Source organism: Equus przewalskii, chromosome 16 (assembly GCF_037783145.1).
Source record: "Equus przewalskii isolate Varuska chromosome 16, EquPr2, whole genome shotgun sequence".
Taxonomy (NCBI): Eukaryota; Metazoa; Chordata; class Mammalia; order Perissodactyla; family Equidae; genus Equus; species Equus przewalskii.
This window is the reverse complement of record NC_091846.1, coordinates 12,439,491-12,460,703: the sequence shown is the minus strand read 5'-3', so window position 1 is coordinate 12,460,703 and position 21,213 is coordinate 12,439,491. Positions and strand designations below refer to the sequence as shown.

At 35.8% G+C, this 21,213-nt stretch overlaps 1 protein-coding gene across 7 annotated transcripts in view; it reads left to right on the top strand.

Moving 5' to 3' along the window:
- STARD13 (StAR related lipid transfer domain containing 13) overlaps window positions 1-21,213 on the top strand; it is a 487,031-nt gene that overhangs the window by 115,581 nt on the left and 350,237 nt on the right. For 2 of the 7 annotated variants that reach the window (XM_070577984.1, XM_070577980.1), the window contains exons 2-3: window positions 12,268-12,369; window positions 17,933-18,069. The exons of 2 other annotated variants lie outside the window; for them this stretch is intronic. In XM_070577984.1, the coding sequence (XP_070434085.1) occupies window positions 18,040-18,069 (30 nt within the window). In that variant the 5' untranslated portion in view covers window positions 12,268-12,369; window positions 17,933-18,039. Of the gene's footprint in view, window positions 1-12,267; window positions 12,370-13,140; window positions 13,193-17,932; window positions 18,070-21,213 lie in introns of all 7 variants that reach the window. 3 more of the 7 variants (XM_070577983.1, XM_070577978.1, XM_070577979.1) reach the window with 2 other exon arrangements.

Here is a 21,213-nt window from a genome sequence, read left to right as displayed (position 1 = left end):
ATGGGCAGTTTCTCAGTATCGTTAAAAATTGACCAGAAATCGGGTGAGCAGGAGGCAAAATGTCCAGGGGGAAAAAGGGAAAAAAACATAATGGAAGATAGTAGAAAACATGTGAAAGAGTAGGTCGCAGCTAAAGCTGCAATAAATGTGTAGAGACTGATTTGAAAGAAGGTAAGGAAAAAAAGGTTTTAGACCTCTAACTGAATATGTAGAATAAGGAATAAGTTTTTTTCATCATTAGATGTGTCAGCTTTGGATATATCACGTTTAGCTGCTGATTTTAACTTTGTGTATGTACATTCTTGTCTTTCTTGTACAGTATATACAACCAACGTGTAGTTGAGGGAGTGCCTGATTTTGCCACCATTGAACTAGTAACTTAGGCTAACATGGTTCTTCACAGTCTAAACACTGTATTACTTATTTATTTACTTATTTGTATATATATATTCACAAAAAGTGCATTTGAATCACTTCCCTGCAAATACTCTCAAGTCTTTTGTCCCTGTCTTCTACTTCTTGCCTGGCAAAACCAGATCATGGATGAACTCATGCATTTATCTTCTCTGTGCGTGCACCCAGCAGAGCAGTTGGATGGGACTAACACGATTTGACCTAAATGGGCTCTCCCCATTGTCTGGTCATCTACTCCTTTTCTCTAGTTACTTCGCTCTCTTCTGTAAACCAAACATTTCATTCTTTCTCTTCCCTCTCCATATCACCAACTTCCTTCTCAACCAATGACTTCGCTTTGTCCTTTATTGGGGGAAAAAACTGAGCCTTAAGGCAAGAATTCTCTCATCTTCCCACCATCTGATAGATCTGCACCTGCATTCTTTAAACAGCTTCCCTCTAGTTTAAAAGGATGATGGGTCTTTTCAAATGTCAACACTTGGTGTTGTCTGTCTTTAGCCATTGGAGGTGTATGGTATTTCACTTTTGTGAAGTATTTTCAAAACTTTTGCCCATTTTAAAAATTGAGTTTGTTTTCTTATAATTGAGTTGTAGGAGTTTATATATTATGCACACACTTTTTTCTTTATTGAGTTGTGATTGACATACAAGGAGCTGTATGTGTTTAATGTCTACAACTTGATGTCTTTGGAGTTAACTGTACATACATGCAACCGTCACTACCCTGTATGCCATAAACATATCCATTATTTTCAAAAGTTTCCTCCCACCCTCTTTATTATTATTTTGTGATTAAAAAAACTTAACATAAGATCTACTTTCTCAGCAAATTTTTAAGTTTACCATACAGTAATCTTAACTATAGGCACTGTGCTGTACAGTAAATCTCTAGGACATTCTCATCTTATATAGCAAACTTTGTTCCCTTTTACTAATACCTCTCCATAGCCCCTTCCCCTGTATACATGTGTTTTTAGTCAAAGTGTGTGTTGTGAATATTTTTCTCCCAGTTTGTGGCCTGTCTTCATTTTCTTCATAATGTTTTGAAGAGCAGTTTTTATAAGTTGTATTTTTCTAGGAATTTGTACATATTATACAAATATGAAAGTTTGTTAGCATAAAGCTGTAAATAAAATCCTCTTATCTTTTTAATATTCACAGTATATTACATTTAGGCCTATGATCCACTGAAGGTTAATTTTTCTGTATGGTATAATGATAGGAGTTGATATTTATACTTTTTAAAATGAGAATCTATTTGTTGAAAAGATTATCCTTTTCTCCATTGGATTACCTTGCCACCCTGGTGGAAAATCAACTGATTTTCTGAATCTCTGTTTATTTCCATCGAAAAGTATATGTCTGTCCTTATGCCAACATATCCAACTTTCTTTTTTCTCAAAATTGTTTTGGCTGTTTCTAAGTCCTTTGAGTTTTAATATAAATTTTAGAATTGGCATTTCAATTTCTAAAATGCCTGTGGGATTTTGGTTGTGATTATGTTGAATCTGTTGATCAGTTTGGGGAGAATTGACATCTTAACATTATTGAGTTTTCTTATCTGTGATAGTGGCTTCTCTCTCCATCTCTCCTTTTATTTTGGTCTTTAATTTCTCTTTGTAATTTTCAGCATACAAGTCTTGCACACATATTGTTAAACCTTTTCAAAGTATTTCATGGTTTTTATTATAAATATTTAATTTAAATTTCCAATTTGTTGAATCATTGGGTTTTTGAGTTCTAGGGTTTTCATATGATTCTTATTTATAGATTCTACTTCTCTAGTGAAATTCTGAAGTCTGTGCCTAATAACTCTAATATTTAGATATCTATGGTTCTTGTTTCTGTTGTCTTTTTCTTATTCCTGTTTCCTAGTGTCCCCAGAAATTTTTATTGGGATGCTGTCTTTGTTTATGAAAAAAATTAGGCTCTGAGTGGTATTTTTTACTTCTATAAAGGATTTTACTTTTGCTTCTGTTAGAAAGCTAGGCCAGGAGCAGAACACCTTCATCTATATGGTTCTCAGTCGGTTAGGTCTAGTCTATTTCAGGTTCATTCTTACTTGTAGGGTGGCCCTTTTTGTGTCCCAACTAAAAGCTTGAGGTGTTTTCAAAGGCCATTTCTCCTTAGTTGCCCCTGTATTCCAGTTTTTGTTTTCTCAGGACCATGGGACTCCTGACAGCTCTTCTCAGCTTCTCTGCTTTTTAGCTGCCACTTTCTGAGTGAATTAGCCTCTGGAACAGCTTCCAAATTGGGAAATGAGTCAAGGGGAGAAACAGAGTTGGATATGGGCAGACTTCTCTGCATCTTCCCTCCAGGATCTTGTCCTCTGAAGATACCATCAAAAAGATTCTTTTGGGGGGGCCATCTTTATGGTATAGTGGTTAAGTTTGGCACGTTCTGCTTCAGTGGCCTGGGTTCACAGGTTCGGATCCCAGGCGCGGACCTATACCACTCATCAGCCATGCTGTGGCAGTGACCCACACACAAAATTGAGGAAGGTTGGCACAGATGTTAGCTCAGGGCTAATCTTCCTCAAGCCAAGAAAAAAAAAGCAGACGACTGACAACAGATGTTAGCTCAGGGCGAATCTTCCACAGTAAAAAAAATTTTAAAAAAAGATCCTTTTTGTATTTTTAACCCAGCTTTTCTAGTTCTTTACAGTTAAGCATATGGGTCTGATTAAAAAAAAAATTCCATTATTGGCAGAAGTGGAAGTCCCTCTTAATCTGAGAGTCTCAATGATGCTAATACCAGTGGTAGTATCCTTTTTCTATACCAGTGTCACCACTTCTTGTCCCCAAACATCAGAAACAACCCAAGAGACACGAGTGGCTTTCTGTCTTGATTCTGGAGGTGTCTCTGGGGACTCCTGCAAGTGATAGCCCCTTGCCACAGATGGGTTCCTAAGAATTACCCTTAGTTCTCTTTAGGGTTTGCCTACCTCTATCTTCTGCCCCCTGCTCCTTCTGCTGAGGAACCAAACATTTCCCCCAAACCAAACATTATTATGCTGTAGCTGTAAATTCAATCTGTCACCTTTGATACTTAGAATACAAGCATATGTTCCAGTCAGACAGGAAGAAATGCATCCTTTTATTTTTTATAGTTGTCAGTAAAGAAATATATGCTCCCCAGACAGAGAATGGATTTGATTTCTTACTGTAATTTCAAGCAATAATGATATAAAACATTGCCCACCAGTTCATGAGCGTGCTATAGAAAGGTCAGAATGAACAGTGCTTGATCGCAGAAGCCCCACTTCTTGCATGGGTGGAATTAAGTAAGTTATTTAAGTTTTCTAAGCCTCAGTTTCCCTAATTTGAAAAATAAGAAGATATCTACTTTCCAGGGTGATCGTTGGGTTTATAACATACTGTTTGTAAGGTGTCTGTTAGATGACAGGTTCTATTATCACGTATAAGATTATTTATATAGAAAGGCAGTTTTAACTTCAAGGGGAGCTGGTCAGTCATAACTTGTCCATATGGCAGCAGTATTTCAGAACCCACACTATTTCCAGATTTCTGCTCATGTAGTTTGCTTTTATTCGCTAAACACTGATGGAGCCCCTATTAAATACTGAGCACTGCCGTAATACACTAGGATCCAAAAATGATGAGACAATGCCTTGCCTCACAGCCATGTAGACAGAGCTTGTCTGTTTTATTGAGACCCGTGGTCAGAACTGTTCTGAAACAGTTTTATCACCCGTAGTGTTCAAGTATAAGACTTTGTGGTTTTCTTCTCTTGCTGCTATTTAAAGAATCCTGTCCAAGTTTGTGTTACCTAGAATAAAATTTCCTATGATAGAATAACCTAGAATAAGATTTGATAAAGTTTAACCTAGAGTAAAATTTAATGTAAAGCAGCTCTAATATGAATGACTTCCAAGGGACTTTTGTGGCAGTTTCGCTTAGAAGATGGAATGACAAAATGGAACATGAGCTCTGCTCTAGTGTATTAAAACCAGCCTGATTCTTCCAGAGATGGAGGATAGGCTGTTATCTCACAGCGCAGGGAAACTCTGTTCAGTGTGCTGGTGGAGGGCTTTCTTCTTTAGAGAGGAAAACCAGTTTGTTTTAGAGTTGCATGTTCACTGGGAGAACTCCCTGCCAGTTTTCCCTTCTCAACTCTGCTCTGTGGAATGTTCTGGCTCAGACACAGTTGTCTGCCCCTTGACCACTTGTCTTCAGTTTTTATCATGTCTACTCTCATACCCATCCCTAATGTCTACCTAATTCCTACCCTACAAAGGGAGCATAATAGTTATACAGTAAATATGCCCTGAATAATTTTATAACATTTTCAGATCCAGTAGGAGATTCTCCCATGATAAAATACATTTCAAAATCGAATATTCTATTTTCTGAGGTTGATTTCCTTTATTATTTGGTGGTTTGTTTTCATTTTTCCTAATCATAGAATAAACATGTAGCTTGGACCAGATAAAATAAAAAATTTCTTATAGTATTGGCCATAAAATGATCCAAAGTATGTTGCACTGATTAAATTTCCTTGCTTTAAAAATACATGCGAAAAGAAGTAATGACAATACAATTTAGTCATCTTATTCACCATTTCTATCTTGCTTCACCATTTTGTTTTCCATGTTTGAGTTTGCAGTTCTCTTAATTGTATCATTGGGGTTGGACGTTTAATTGTATCTATTCTATAATTGGGTAAACACTTGTATGTATTTCCTTTGGAACACTCGTATATTGAATTCACGTACGTGCACACACACAAAAATGAAATGTCAAATCTAGAGTAGATTTCCCATAACCCTGTTCTATTAATGTCTTAAAAATCACTAAATGCTCTTATTCCAGATCATGATGAGGTCAAGCTGGAGTGTTAAATCTGACCTCTATATGTTCTATAAGGGACTGCTCAGTCCTATTACATTCCAGTAGTTTAAGTATAGATTTCCTAGCAATTATCTTGCCTTTTATAATGTGCTTAGATGAGATCAGTAAAACAAATGTGCCTTTTATTTCCCTGAATGGGGTCATTGTAGAGGAATAAGAAGCCACAAATAAGGGTGCAAAATTCTCTTTATCCCCAAAACACAAATAGTCATCCTGAGGGTTGGAACATATTTACTTCAGTTTTTGTGATGAGAAAGAATATAAGTTTTATATGTTCAAAATAAAGTTGCCATTAGGACAAAACAACTGATGGATTCTAAAGAACTGCTCCCCTCTCCCTCCCCCACCCCCGACTTTGGAGACCGGCTTTGTCATATCTCTTTAGTCCATATAATTGAGTTATTTTTAAAATCCAAACAATAAAGTGACAGTTTCTCTAAATTATCTGCTTCTCGAAGTTTTATTTTTAAGTAACTAAAAGCCAGTTATATCCTTAATTAATTGCCTTTGATTTTCTCTGATAAAATAAAAATTATCTTTTAGTTAAGTGTATTAATTTGAAATTTGAAATTGTTGTAATTCAAAAATAAATTTCATGTAACTCTTCCTAAACTGCTTTAAAATCTTCAGTGTTTAATCATTATCATGATTAAATATTTAATCACCTATTCCAACTGCTTTTAAATCATCAATATCAACGTTCAAATGAAGACTTGCGGCTAAAATTTCCAGTTAGTGCTTTTTTGTGCATTTGGCTAGTCATATTCAGATTTATGTAATAATGAAAACCCATTTTTGCTTCTCCTTTCATTTTTTCCAGAATTTGGAAAAGTTGTTAGATTTTCAGAAAAGAATGATATCTTTTTTTCATCAAGAAAACCATTCATTTTAGTTTTCTCTACTATCCATCTTTGGGGTTAGTGTTTCCTTTGTAATTTTGATTTGCATGGTAGAGGACCATAACTTATAGAATAAGGAAAGAAAATTAAGTTTTTATAAAATAATGTTAAAACAGACACAATCCCTATCCTCATAGTGCTTATAGTAGGGGCATAGTGACTAGATTAAGAAGGTAAATATATCCAAAGACCATGGAAATATTCTATACCATTTTTAACAATCTTTGAACAGTGGATACTACATAAAGGAAATATATTAGAAAAGAAAATGTTCTTTTACTCCTACAAAGCATTGTACATGACCACAAAATACAGGCATGGAAAAAGTCAAGCATCCATTTTCAAACATCTTTACAACAGATTAAATGAGTAAATTAAATAATTTAAAAACGAGACATTTTTAAAAATGTTGAATTCAAAATCCACTTGTGGAATTTCATTTAAATCCAAAGAGAAAACATACCCTTCTTTTCTATCTTACTTCTTCACCAATTTATTTTCCTTGCCTTGTGCAGAATTTTCTTACACTGCTTACAGGCAGCTCTCACACAGCAGTGCGTCATCCAGTTAGGTGGTGTGGCTCTCACTGAGCTTGGGTCAGACGTTCTTATTCCGAAAGTCTGATACCCCCAAATAATATAATTTCTAAAGACTTGATGTTTTGTGGTAGGAGACTCCAGAGCATAAAATCAAGAGATGTTCAATAGAGAATGAGAAATCCAACGGTAGAAACAGTGAAGAGTTGACTAGGCTAACAAAAGCTGTGACTTCAGGGTTGCTGATTGGCTTCCCTTGCCAACCCCAAAGCATTCCTATTATGATATTCTAACTCCGCTTATCTCTACTTATTGATCAGTTATCAATTATTATTGAAAAACTTTAAGCTCAAAGTTCTGACCAGTATTCTAATAAACTTTGACAGTAGTCGGAGCAAAAAAAGACACTCGTCTAATGGGAAATACCTTATGATCAAGTGTGAGGTGGTATCTCTCAGACTGTAATAAAGAAGGGCATGATAATCAGATAATTTTTTAAGGTCTCAGTATGTGCCTAGAGCTTTCTATACACTGTCTCTATTAGTCCTGACAATCGGGAGCAGATGGCCTCTCCATGGAACAGATGAGGTTTGCTCAGGAGTTTGAAGGTTTGATTGACCTCAAATACCAGGAAATTGTAAACAAAGGCCATGGTTTAAATTCACGTGTTACCTAATCATGTCCTTCCTCAATTTTTACAATTTATCTCAGCGTAAACTCATTTGTTTATTTACCAAATATAGTCATTTACTGAACGAAAACATCTTTATAGGGTGAACAGAAAGCTTTATTTTTTCTTACTGCTTCCCTTCAAGTCTATTCAATGGACCGTTTCTTCTCCACTTTTAAATAATTTCTCAGGTGAGTCCTATAGCTTTCCAATCATTCTTAAAAAACAAAAACATCTTCTGGTCACCTTTGGGCACCAGAAGTGTCTCATTTAGATATTCGAAATCTTCAGACCATTCATAATCTCACAACTCCATTGTTTCATGTCTTAGCTGATTTACAGCTTATCCTTCCCACTGCTGAGACCTGTTTCAGGCTAAGAGGCCTGCAGTGTTCAGTTTTTCCTTTGTTTTCTTATCTTGCTCTACTGCTGCTCACCCAGTCAGCTAGCTACAGTGTTTGATCTTCCAGGTCTGGACCAGTGTTGAAAGGATGGGGGAAAAAGACCCAGGTTTACGTGGCCACTAACTGTAACAATCTGGTATTGGCATTCTTGCGGCTTTGACTCATCCTTAAAGGAGGCTCTTTAGATTCCTCTGCCTGGAATCTCCAACTACAAAATTTGAAGATTGGCATTTTTCCCAAGTGGCCACTTAGGACTTCAGCTGACAGTTAGTCTGGGCATCTGATGAGTTCATTTCATCAAGGTTCTTTCTGTTGGGGTCCCATTACCATTTTAAGTGGCTCTCTTCTTTAAGTTTGTCTCTTGGGCAAAGTTGTCCCTTTTAAGAGACTTCTTGGCTGATCTCTTCATCTGGGAGGTGCACATCTGGTTCACAAAAACCACTTATCCTTTCTTGGCCCGGCTGAGTAGAAGTACGGTTAGCTCCTAACATGGCTCTTTCTCTCTGCTTTGCTGGCTTAAGCCAACGCGGCCACTGCTGCACTTTTATATTCCTCGTGTCTTGAGTCAGACACCAGATAGGAATCAGACTAATTCATAATTCCATAATATCAAATAATTCCTCAAAAGTACAACTTTTTTGATAACCTAAACAACATGAATTTTTCTCCTATGTTTTCATGAAAAGAGTTTCGCACACAGATCACACTATATAGAAAACTCAGTTCCAGGTGTGTTAAGAGCTTTAGAGTAAAAGTCAAAGCTTTAAAATCTCTAGAATGTTTTTGTGACTTTGGGATATAAGAATTTCTTTAAAAGGACTTTAAAAAAAAAGCACAATCCATAAAAGAAGAAGAAAACTAAATAAAGGGACCACAAGAAATGCTAAAAACTGTAATTCAAGAAAACTTTTCTGAAATAAAAAGGATTTGAAGTTACATATCAAAAGAGATTACTGCATTCCTAAGAATATCAACCCAGAATGGCTAACACCAAGACATTCTAGTGTGCAATTAGTGGGTTTTAAAGAAAAATAAAATATTCTTTGAATATCTAGGAGAAAAAAGAGCACATGATTTATGAGGTTATAATTAGATAATCATCAGACTTTTCAAGAGCAAAACTTTATGGTCAAAGAAAATAAGATTCCTTATTTCTTTCCTTAAGATTCTCAAGGAAAGAAAATATGAGCCAAGCATTGTGTTTCCAGCAAAACTGACTTTCAAGTAAAAAGGGCACAGGGACTCATTAGCCCTTTTTCTTTCTTTCTAAAGATTGGCACCTGAGCCAACATCTGTTGCCATTTTTTTTTCCTTCTTCTTCTTCTCCTCAAGCCTCCCGGTACATAGTTGTATATTCTAGCTATAGATCCTTCTGGTTGTGCTATGCGGGACGCTGCCTCAGCATGGGTTGATGAGCGGTGCTATGTCGGCACCAAGGATCTGAACAGGCGAAACACTGGGCTGCTGAAGCGGAACATGCAAACTTAACCACTCGGCCACAGGGCTGGCCCCTCGTTAGCCCTTTCTGAACAATCTGCTAGAGAATGAGCTTCAGGTAACTAAATGGCCGGAGAAACATCAACATTAAGAGTTGGTGCTGAACATTAAATATATACTTCTTAGTAGAAGTAAGACTAAATGAAGGCTAAGAGGACAAGAGTATAGGAAATAATGGCTAAGAAAGTGGGAGGGAGGGAGAATTGAGAGCATTTGAAAAAAATTTTTTTAGTATTTTTAAAACTCATATTGGTGGCAGTATTCGTAGTACTATTATTTTGAGGCTATCGTATGTGTGATAGGAGATAAATGAGTAATTGTGGAATATTCTAATTCTGTCCTATCCTATGTCTTTGAGAATCAATATTCTCAGCGTAGAAAAAAAGGAGATACAGATTAATAGCTTAGAGATTAATTTTAAATAGTCTTAAATTTGAATGGGAACTCTCAGTATGAACTCACGAAGTCTCTCTCTCTCCATTGAAAACAACGAGAAACCAATGACAAATCCAGTAGCAATGACTACCCCTATTGCACAGATTGTGTTCTTGAAATATGATTCCTCATTAAAAGAAACCAGGGCTTCTTGAAGAAATTTCTAATTCTAGGTTTAGGGGAGGAAATGTACAAGATGGACCTAGAATAATTTTTCATACGATGGCAAGAAATCTATCAAACACTACTAAGTTCTCAGGAACCAACTCGAAAAGCCTCCCACTGGCCAAAGATAGGCAATCAGAACTTCAATCATGAGAATAATTGCAATGGATTGAAACTCGTCAAATACATTTAAATCTATGAGTTCATAATGATATTTTTTAAAAACCTAACTGATCACTTTTGGAGGATGATAGGGTACCAATTCATTATCTTGAAAACTAATAAGTGAATTCAAAGATTCAAGCATTTATCTTGCTTACTATATGAACTTTAACACTGGGTAACCAAAGAGCAAATGAAGGGAAATACCTCTATAAATATATTCCAACATATAAGTGAAAAAAAGAGTTAAAATATCGTTGTGTTGCAAACCCCAATGAATTGATAGATATAGGTATTTAGCATCAATGGCTACCAGTATAAAAAAGAAAGACAATCAGACATTATATACCTCTTGAGGGAAGCACTCAACACTACCTACAGTCATGCTAAAGGAATTGAACCCAAATATTATTCAACAACTGATTTTCAGAAAAACAAGACAGAGGAACAAGTTGAAATGTACTGTTCAGTATTCAATTCGCAAAATTCAGATTGTGGAAAACTATAGAGTGTAGAAAAATTCGGGCTTTTCAACAGACAAATTGTAGCAAAAATAAGTTATAGATTAAAAGTGACTTAAAAGACATATCAAAAAAATATATATAAAGGGGCCAGAATAAACTTTAGCATCTAAAGGTACACATTTGACTGATGAAACTGTAAAAAACGCAAGGGAATAATTACTGTAAAAGTCAGAATAAGGCTTCCTTATGGGAGGAAGAATGGGCTCGCAATTGGTATGGAGTCTTTGAAGGAGTTTTGGTGGGAGGGAGGAGGAGGAGATCAGGGGAAAGCTCTGGCAGACTTACTTCTTGACCTGATGGTGGTTAAAAGATTGTTCATGTTCGAGGAATTCATTGTCACGTATCTGTTTTGTGTGCTTTTCTATATCTCTACTTCATTTTACAGTAAAAATATTGCTTTGAAAAAGCATTCACAAAAAAGGGTGGGCCCAGAAGCAAGGAAAACTTGAACTCAAATGAGAAATGTTGGGATACAGATGACTATTACGCGTATTTAAAACTCTGATATTTATATAGTCTCCCTATATTTTTTAACATTCTCCATTGTAAAATAGAACAATGCAATGAAAAATCTACAGGGTTCCCATTACCTACAGAGAAAAGTCAAATTTCTTACTTTGTGGCTTCTTATCTGGGGGCCCCCATTTAACTTTCATACATCATTTGCTGCCGTTGGCCCCTAGGCACTGTCAGATGGAGTCAGATAAAAATCCTCACTATTCTTTGAACATGCTGTATTCTTCTTGTGCTTTCATGTGTTTGGGATTCCCTTCCCCTGAAATGCTACCATTCTTCCTTCAAAACTCAGTTTAAAGGTTATTTCCCCTATGAACTCTTCCTTTTCCCCAGGCAGAATTATTTGCTCTTTTGTCTGTGTTCTGATGTCATTTTGTACATACTTTGGCTTAAATCCTTGTAATATTATCTGTCTCATGACCCTTTCTCCCTAGACTAGAGCTTTTCAAGAAAATATGTTATATTTATTTTTGTTTTCCCTGTGCTTGGATAGTGCTTGGCATATGAATGAATGAATGAGAAGAGACAGGAATTGAGTGGCTCCAAAAATATTTTGCCTAAGGAAGCCATTGGGTGCAGGGAAAAGATGCAGATACCTAAATTAACTATGTACAAGTGAAAAATAAAGCATGAGACTACAAATGCTTGTCTTATATGTCACTATGTTAGGTAGAACTGTACATCATTGTGAGTCTTCTGTGTTCATGTATCTCATGTTTTATTCCATCACTTCTAAACCCATCTTCAATGGATCACATCATGGGAATTGGAAGAGGCAGTTGCGTTCTTCAGTCAGAATAACAATTTCTTCTTACTCTGTTCATGTTGGGTCTCTGGTGACTTTTTTGCAGTATTTGACCTATCAGAGAGGGTATAGTCATAGCTCTCATAGAGAATATAACATAGTTAGAACACTGGCGTTCTTCAGTCAGAATAACAATTTCTTCTTCCTCTGTTCATGTTGGGTCTCTGGTGACTTTTTTGCAGTATTTGACCTATCAGAGAGGGTATAGTCATAGCTCTCATAGAGAATATAACATAGTTAGAACACTGGCATCCTGAAGCCCTAACAATATCTTGGGTAAAATATGAGCCAAAAGATAAAAGGGGAAGTAATAAATAAAACTGTATGGGTGGGTCCTATTAAAATCTTCATTTCAATCCCATGAGGCAGCAGGGACATTGAAAATTTAAGTAACTTGCTCAGGTCACACAACAGCAAGCAGAGGAATCATGGCCTGAATGTAGGCAGCAGCCTGCTTCCACCGCGCTAAAGGTAAGCACTAAATACCTGGCTCTTATCATTATTAGGACAGGGAAGAGGAATCTTGTGTCCAGCAATAGGAACATGAAAAACAAAGGCCTCTCATTTCTCATATAGATCTGGAATCAAGTATGTCTTTCTTAGTCAGCAGGATAAGTAAATTAGTTTCAATTATAGGAAGAACAGATTAGAAACGTTGTCAAAAAATGAATTCAATGCATATTATTTTAGCTAAGCTCTGGGAAAACTTTCAAATGTGCATAAATTTTTTCTTTGTGTTTTTAGTGATCCCTGAAGGTTAATCACACAAGATTCTTTTCTGAGATACAGAACAAATCTACTACTTGAAAAATAAATGGCAAGGGCGACTTTTAGTCTATGCATAGCTCTGACCTTTGGCTCACGTCATTTATATTTGCCATGAAAACTGATTTTGCATTATTTATATGTGTTGTTGCAACTGGATATTAATAGCCAGTATTTAAAATGTTATAAAATATGGATGTTTCTTTATAAATGTTGTACTTTCCTCTAAAAAATCAAACGTGGTGGTCTTCAATCTCTAAATCAGTTAATCAGGGAGATTCTTCTTTGCAAAGGAGGAAATTAAAGAAAAGCATGCTATACTTTTAAATATATAAAAATTAGAATATTGTATATTACATTTTAGAAATGTCCTACAATTTTTTAAGTAAAGGGATTATCTTTCTGTATTTCCATTTTTTGTTCTTTTATTCTGAAAGGAGCAGAATGAGTAAGAGAATTTGCTCTTTATCTCTCCAGGCTCGGACAATCAACAGTGAACTGCCTGGTCCTTTGCTGTATTTGCATAAATGTAAATATCTTTGGAATTTTTTCCCAAGCTCTCTTTATAAGAAATTTGGGACAAAGATTAGGAAGAGAATTTCATTATTGGTTTCTTGCAATCTTATGTCATGGCTGAATTGCGTATAGGAGAAAATATTCAATGACTATTACATCAGTGAAGTTTAATATTCTGGGTCTAATATCTGTATATAATAACCTTCGAGAATGAGTATAGGATAGCATTTTAAAATTTTCTTGTCTGTGAGAAAAACAAATGAAGAGGTGTTGTTTGCATAATATATGAACTACAAAAAGTAAGTAATGGATAAAGACCCAGAAAAAAACCCATATTTGTAAAGTCAGATTATTTCCCGAGGAGCTATCAAGTCTGAGGAAAATTCTTATCAGTTATTTTGTAGTTACAAAAATATTAACCCATTAAAACTACATATTTAAAAGAATCTAGTTGTATTGTAGTAAAGGCTAAAATATAAAAGAAAAATTCCAATTATGAACAAAATCTAATTAAATATTTCTCTGGCCTTGTCACTTCTTTCCAAAGAAGAAAACAGTTGTCTTCCTTATGGCCACTGGGGCTTCTCATTTGCAATGATTTTAATAAAACACTTCAAATGGTTGTCATTATTTAAAATTCTCATCACTTGGTCCTCAGAACAGCCCAGAGGCAGAGCAAGTGTTATCTTCATTTTCTCTTCAGATTCATTATTCTTTTATCCACTCATTTACCTGTCATGTACTAACATAATAATAGCTATCATTAATTCATCACTTACTGTGTGCCAGACACTTTTTAAAGAGTTTTACATGTATAAGCTCCTTGCAATCCAGTGAGTACAAAGCATTATGATTTCTGGTTTTACAGATTAGGCAACTGAGATACGGAAAGATGAAGTAATTTGTTCATAGTCACACTGCTCATGAGTGACAGAGCTTGGCTTTGAACCCCACACTCTAACTCCAGGACTGACACCTTCAATCAGTCTTCTGCCCTGTTGTATGGTAGCTATAGAAGCCAATTAAAACTTATGGTCTTATGGAAGAGACAGGCAAAGAAAGACATGGACACAAGTAATTGTTCATTCAGCAAAGATTTATTGAGGGCTCACTCTGTTTCAGACACTCTGATAGGTGCTTGGTGATAAATTAGACCCCATCTTTGCCCTCACAGAGCTTACAATTTAACATCGAAGCTGTTCATTAAACAAATTACAGTAATAATAAAATTACAAGACAAGTGTTTTGATAGACGAAGCACAGGAATCCACAGAAACATCCACCAGGAGTTCTGTCTGGCTTCCTAGAGCCAGTGGTGATTAAGCTGAGCTCTAACAAGGAGTTGACTTATGTGCCATAGTATTGAATCCGTCTAACCTGAAGCCTAGGCTCTTTCCACTAACAACATAAATAAAACTAGGGACGAGAAGGCTATAGTATCAGATACAATATGATTTTTAAAGCACGAGAGTCTACATAGGTCTGCTAATAAGTTTGAAAGACTTAATGAAACAGACAATATTATAATAAAGTACATATTGTCAAAGTTCACTTAGGAGTTACATACCAGAATAAACCAAAAACAATGGGAGAAATTAAAGTTATCAAAAAATTACCTCCCCGTAAGGGTCAGACAGTTCCGTCTGTGAGTTCTTTGAAATTTTCAAAGAATGAATAATTCTCACACAATATACATTTGCTATATCTTATTTATAAAGATGCATAGCTTCCATATTTATTTTATGAAACTAACATCCTGATGTAAAAACTTGACATAGGACAAAAATGAATATGGGTGTAAAAATACCAAAGAAAACACAGCTAACCAATTCAATAAGATTAAAAGGAATTGCTTATCACAACCAAACACAGACGACTTCATGAATATAATGATGATTTAATAATCATAAATATATTACTGTAGCTCATTGATACGTCTATCTATCTAAAAGGCATTTGATAAATTTCAACATTCATTATGATAAATCTTAAAGACTAGAAGGGTACTTTGATATAATACAGGAATGCATGGTTGGTTTAACACTATAGGATTAATTAATATCATTTAAAAATTAGATTAAAGAAGAAAAATTTGATTATCTTAATAGATGGAGAAAATGCATTCAGTAAAACTCAACATCCTTTCATATTAAAACTTTTGATCAAGAGAATGAATTGCCTGGTACAGAAAGCAAAAACAAAAAAGTGTACAATCAGCATCACACTTAAATGGTGAAACATTAGAAGCATTCGCCTTAAAATCAGAAATAAGATCAGGATGTCCTCTCTTACCACCTCTAATCAACATTGACTGGATGGCTATTACTAGCCTAGTAATAAGGAGAATAAAAGAAAGAAAAGTACAAGGAATGGAAAGGAAGCAAAACTACCGTTAGTCCCAGATGTAAGAATAGAAAGACAACTCCCCCAAATATATAAAACTAATAAGGGGCCTTACAAATATTTATGGATGCAACATCAATTAAGAAAATCAATTGGATTTCTACATACCAGTAACAGAACATAGAAAATGTAATTTTATAAAAAGGTATTATTTATAACAGCATGAAAAGTATAAAGTGCCTTAGCGTGCATTCAGTAAGTGCTCTAAGTGGCCATACCTGTGCCATGGGAGCTCTGGAAGGCTGCAGGGTTCTAACGGTCAATTCCTTTCTGCAGATTCAGCCCTATTTCCTAATCTCCACAGATATCCATCATCTACGGGGCTAAAAGGAACCAAGCACATTAACCAGCTGAATGAGGGCCTATGATGGAACAGACCCTCCCTGGGATTTAGAGAGGAGGGGTCGTGGACATGGTTCTAGGCAAGAAACATGAGCAAGGAGAGAAATCACTGAGAAGAATCAAGAGATCTTAGTGTTCTCATTTGTCATGTGATCCCAGTCAAGCGACTTATTCTCTTTAGGAATTCTTTTATAAAGTCATACCAACATGACTCACCTCACAGACTTGCTGGGAAGAAAAAAGTGGGGTAATATATGTGAAAGCATCATACACAGGATCTTGTGTTTAATATCCTATCATCGAATGTTAATTTTTCCTGAATGAGATACAGTCTCTAACTTCCCAAAGAAAAAGAGGACTCTCCCCGACCTGCTGTGTCATAAGTACAGCAATAGGAGCAGTGCTTAAGGGGCTTGCATGCAGTACACAACAAGTTACCAAAACAGGTGCCAGCATCATCCTCATTTTACAAATGAGCCCACAGTGGGTGTTCCTCTAGGCACCTGTCAAGCTGTGTCTACACCAGCCATAGAGCAGAGATACACATTAGCAGTAATCAGAAGAATGTAGTACTCATTGGTCAACTCAATGGCCAGCTCACTATGTTGTCAGCTTCACTGGCTCCCTGTTCCATGTGTTCTAATTTCTCAGTTTTTTCTCGAATTTAATAAGTTTCATACTTTTTAAAGTCACTGTGTAGTTGAAATAAGACATGGCCACATTAGCTTCTTTATGGCCTTTTCTCAAGGGTAGAGTGTATACATACTCTTCTATGTCCTTCAAATCCTTCTCAGACACATTTTTGAGTTAGTAAATTTCTATTAAAAGGAACAAATCAGGAGATTCTCTCTAAAAGATAAAAATATAAAACACATTACAGTTCCTGTCAAAAAAATATTAGCTACTGTTCTCATCATCATATCATTAGCATTCTCATCATCGTATTCAATTCTTTTCCCCACAGGGGAGAATTGCTGCAAGTATCAAGAGTAAGAGAAATGTAATTTCCAAGCAGCACATTTAAAGATCTGCTCAGATTTGGCACGTTCCTGTGTACCTACATTCCATTGGTCAAATATGACAGGCACAAAGACGTGTTCACTAAATAGCAGAAAGTATGGTTTTACAGGGAATAAATTAAGATTTGAGGAAATTAAGACCAAGGTTATAGAGCTAGTATCTGGCAGTGCTAGATTCACATACAAGTCTGTTTATTGTAGATGTTTTATTCTCCCTGCAAAAAACAACCTGATGATGGATGAGTAAAATTTTAGTTAAATGAAAAATTCACATTTCCAACCTTCCCTACTTCTGCAGAACTTGATACTTTTTCCGGAAGGAAGAGACCAGGACAGGACATTGCAATAGAGGCTTCTAGGTAACTCGTATAAAGAGCTTGGACACAGAGAGCTGCGGCAGACTTCCAAGCGATGAGAGGAATTAGTGAAGGCAGACTTAATTACTCCAATTTCATAAGAATTTAGCCGACATTCTGGAAAAGGACTTTTACTGTATCCGAAAAGCTTAGGACTCTCTTTATGTTGATATGTTTTTAATCATTTTATGTCCATAGCCAACCCTGAGAAATATAAATTTATAATTTGTTCGCTACTATTACAAAACATATAGACTGAGATCTTAAAGCTTAAAAGAATAATGTGGCTCTGTATGAGCCACATCTTATTTCAATTTTTAAAACATCTTTGGTTTTGCTTTTTAAAAAGTTTTAAAATATGCCAATATAGTACTATATTTTACCTTGGTAGTTTAAAATTACTTTTAGTTTATACTTTTACATTTACAAAAAGTTTTCATGCTTTACTAGGCACTGAGCCTAAGCATAAATGTCTTTGGAAAATATTTAGGAATATTCTCATATTTTATGTTAACTTTAAAAACATTCTGTTTTTTTTTTTTAAATGTATTTTTCTTGACTAATTCACTTGAATTATTGCCTAGGAAGAATTCTATGTATGTGAAAAAACCTGTTTAAAATTTATTTCTACAGAGTTCTATAAACCTGAAGTGCAATCTTTAAAACAAAATCATCAAAAGAAAGAAATTTGTAGAAATAAAACTGGAAACATCCAGAATCTTGATGGTGTGCCAAACCAAATGTCAACTGGAGCTCGACCAAAAACTAAAGTAAGTAGTTTTATTACAGAATATTCTGGGTGGAGTGTCACACCCCACTCAAGTAGTAAAGAGAGAAGCACATTCACACCTTTTCTATTACTTTTTTTTTGTTTTAAATTTAGCATTAAGGTTAACCTGTTTCTCATTATAACGTGATTTGTAATGAAAACATATATAGTTGTTAATATTTATAAAATTGGAAAGAATACAGTGACTTCATTAAGGTAAAATAGTTAGTCCATTGTAATATATAGAGCCGTAGCAGCGGACTGTATGCACTTCAATTAATTTCTTCATTATTAGTGGAAATTCATGCTGCAGTTGAGAATCTCCTTGAACTATTATTATAAATGTCTTTCCTGTTGGGATGGTCCATCTCCCACTGTTCAGGCTTCCAGAAAAGAGAGTGTGGATTGGAGAACACATAAGCCAAACATCACCTACAAACATTAACTACACTTTAAATAATTGTCTTAGCTCTAAAAGCTAACTAATACCCAGGGAATTTTTTGCGTGTTTTTTGATATATTGTTAATGAAGAAAAGTGACCAGCCTTTCTTATAGATATTTTACAAATTTTAATCATCTTTATAACTTTTTTCTAAATCTCTAGAATTTTTTCACATTTTTTTATTGAACTCCAAAGTACATCTTCATAAATTTTGATGAGTGTTGGATATAGAAGGATGTTAGTGATAACTTGCAAGATTTTATTGAGTTGCTTATGGTTCTTGATTTTACAGTGCCTTGGCTGCTTTACCATGTGAAACAGCAATGATAATTTTGCCAGTAAATATGAAGGGCAAACATCTGTGTCTTCCTGACAGGAAATAGCAGAAGCTTTCTAAATTACCTCAAAAGAGGTCATTTAAGAGACTGTTTACAAAGATGTGGGCAAGATTAAGGGAAATCAACAGCTCTAAGATGGTTGCCCAGGGCCATCTTTGGCCTTAGAACCAACTCCAGCCTGACAGAGAAGAGGCACAGGGAGTACAAACCCATCTCTCTCCCTCCCAGCTTCTAACTTCCTTCTGTGACCTCTCGTTGGCTGAACACTTCAGGAAATCATGAGGAAAGGGTGCACAATTAACGTATTCTTTAGAAATTGTGCCCCACAAAGCAAGATGGAAAAGAGCAGAGAGTAGTTTTAGAGGGTCACATAGAAAGTATTCAGCCCACATTAAAATAAAATAACATTGTCAACCACCATTATTAAATACATAACATATTCCAGGCAAGGTGCTAGGCTCTTCACACACACTGCCTATTTCATCCATACAGCAACCCTACGACATAGGCATCATTACCTCTATTTTTTCAGAAAAGAAAGCTGATCTTTGCAACAACATCGTAAAGTTAGTGGGATAGGTATCAATGTTATCCTCATTTTACAGATGAGAAAACCAAGGCCTAGTAAAGGTAGGTGACTTGCCCAAAAGGCACAAAACCGGAACTTGAGCCTGAGCCTTCGCACTCTTCATCACTTTGCCACACCCACATACATGGCTTTGGGGAACTTGTATAATGCCTTTTTAAAAAAATGATGAATATTACTAAGTTGAAGAGGCCAATCTGAAAAGACTGCATACTGGATGACTCCAACTACGTGACATTCTGGAAAAGGCAGAACCGTGGAGACGTTAAAAAGATCAGCGGTTGCCAGAGGTTAATGGGGAGGGCGTGATGAATAGGTGGAGGCGAGAGGATGTTTAGGGCAGTGAAACTATTCTGTATGATACTATAATGGTGGATACATGTCATTATACATTTGTCAAAATCTAAAATTTATAGCAAAAGTGAACCCTGAGGTAAACTATAGACTTTGGATGATTATGACACGTCTATACAGTCAACACAGGTTCATCAATTGGAACAAATGTACCACTCTGGTGAGGGATGCTGCTAGTGGGGGAGGTTATGCATGTGGAGGGAAGGGGGAATATGGGAAATCTCTGTACCTTCTGCTCAGTTTTCCTGTGAACCTCAAACTGCTCTAAAAAGTAAAGTTTATTTTTAGAAAATAATTCTTTCTAATTAGAAAGGAAAAGAAAAATATGGTACATCTTAATTATACTTACTGTGATCCACATTTTGTTTCTTTCTTGTGGAAGAACGACTGATAGGTAATATCAAACTTTTATACAAGGCTTTCTTCTCAGAGCATTCCTCAGCCCAAGAAGAAAGTGTTTATCACAAATGATTGATTTTTTTTAAGATTGACAATGAAAGGTAAAAAGGGGAAAGGCATCATCTTTAGTGTGATGCTATAATCCATTGCCTATTGCCTCTTAAGGGAATGTAATTATTAAAGAAGCATTTGGAACCTGTCTTAGCTGATTTCCTAATTTTTTTTTATTCTTGTTATTTTGTTTTTACGGTGAGCTCTTAATTATCCTACGAGAGATAATATATTTCCAAATTAGCTCATCCAGGATAGGAACAGGGTAACTTTATAAATTATTAGGTAAGAAATTTGGGAGTACTGAATTTTTGGGCCCATTCAGGACAAAATCATAATCGGAGTCCTCAGTCCATTCTTACTGACACAGGGTGTGGAGAGGATATAGACTGATGCTAATCCAGGGATCTATATAACCTCTGAACACCTTTTTCTGTTTTCTATTTTAACCCCCAATATGTGCCGTTGGCATTCCTTCTAGGATACTTACTTGCAAACAGGCAGCGTGCAAACAGGGATCAGCTTGGCCGAAAAACTTTTGTTGCTATTCTATCTGTGAATCTTTAGGTAGACGGACAGTGTATTCTGAAGGCTTCCCTTGCTGTTTCCCTATTCTAGGGAATACTTTCTAAAGAACCAGCTTAATTCTATTTCCTCGGAAATGTTGTGAATTCAGAGGGTCCATAACAGAGAAAGTTTGCCATTCCTAAGTTTCTTCCAAGATCGGAGACAAATCCTTCCACACGGATTTGTGTCAGCCTGGTGTACATTCATTCATCTGACTCATTATCCTTTTCTTATTTCTCAGGCTAGCCTGAAAAACCCAATTTCAACCACAAACTACCTCATATATAGAATTCGCTGCCTTTTGGGATATGTCTGAGGGACGTTTTCGTTTCTCGCTGTAGCCCAGGCTGCCAAATACTGAGGGCAAGGCCCCTCACAGCTCCAGGCAGATTTCCCATGGGGTTAGT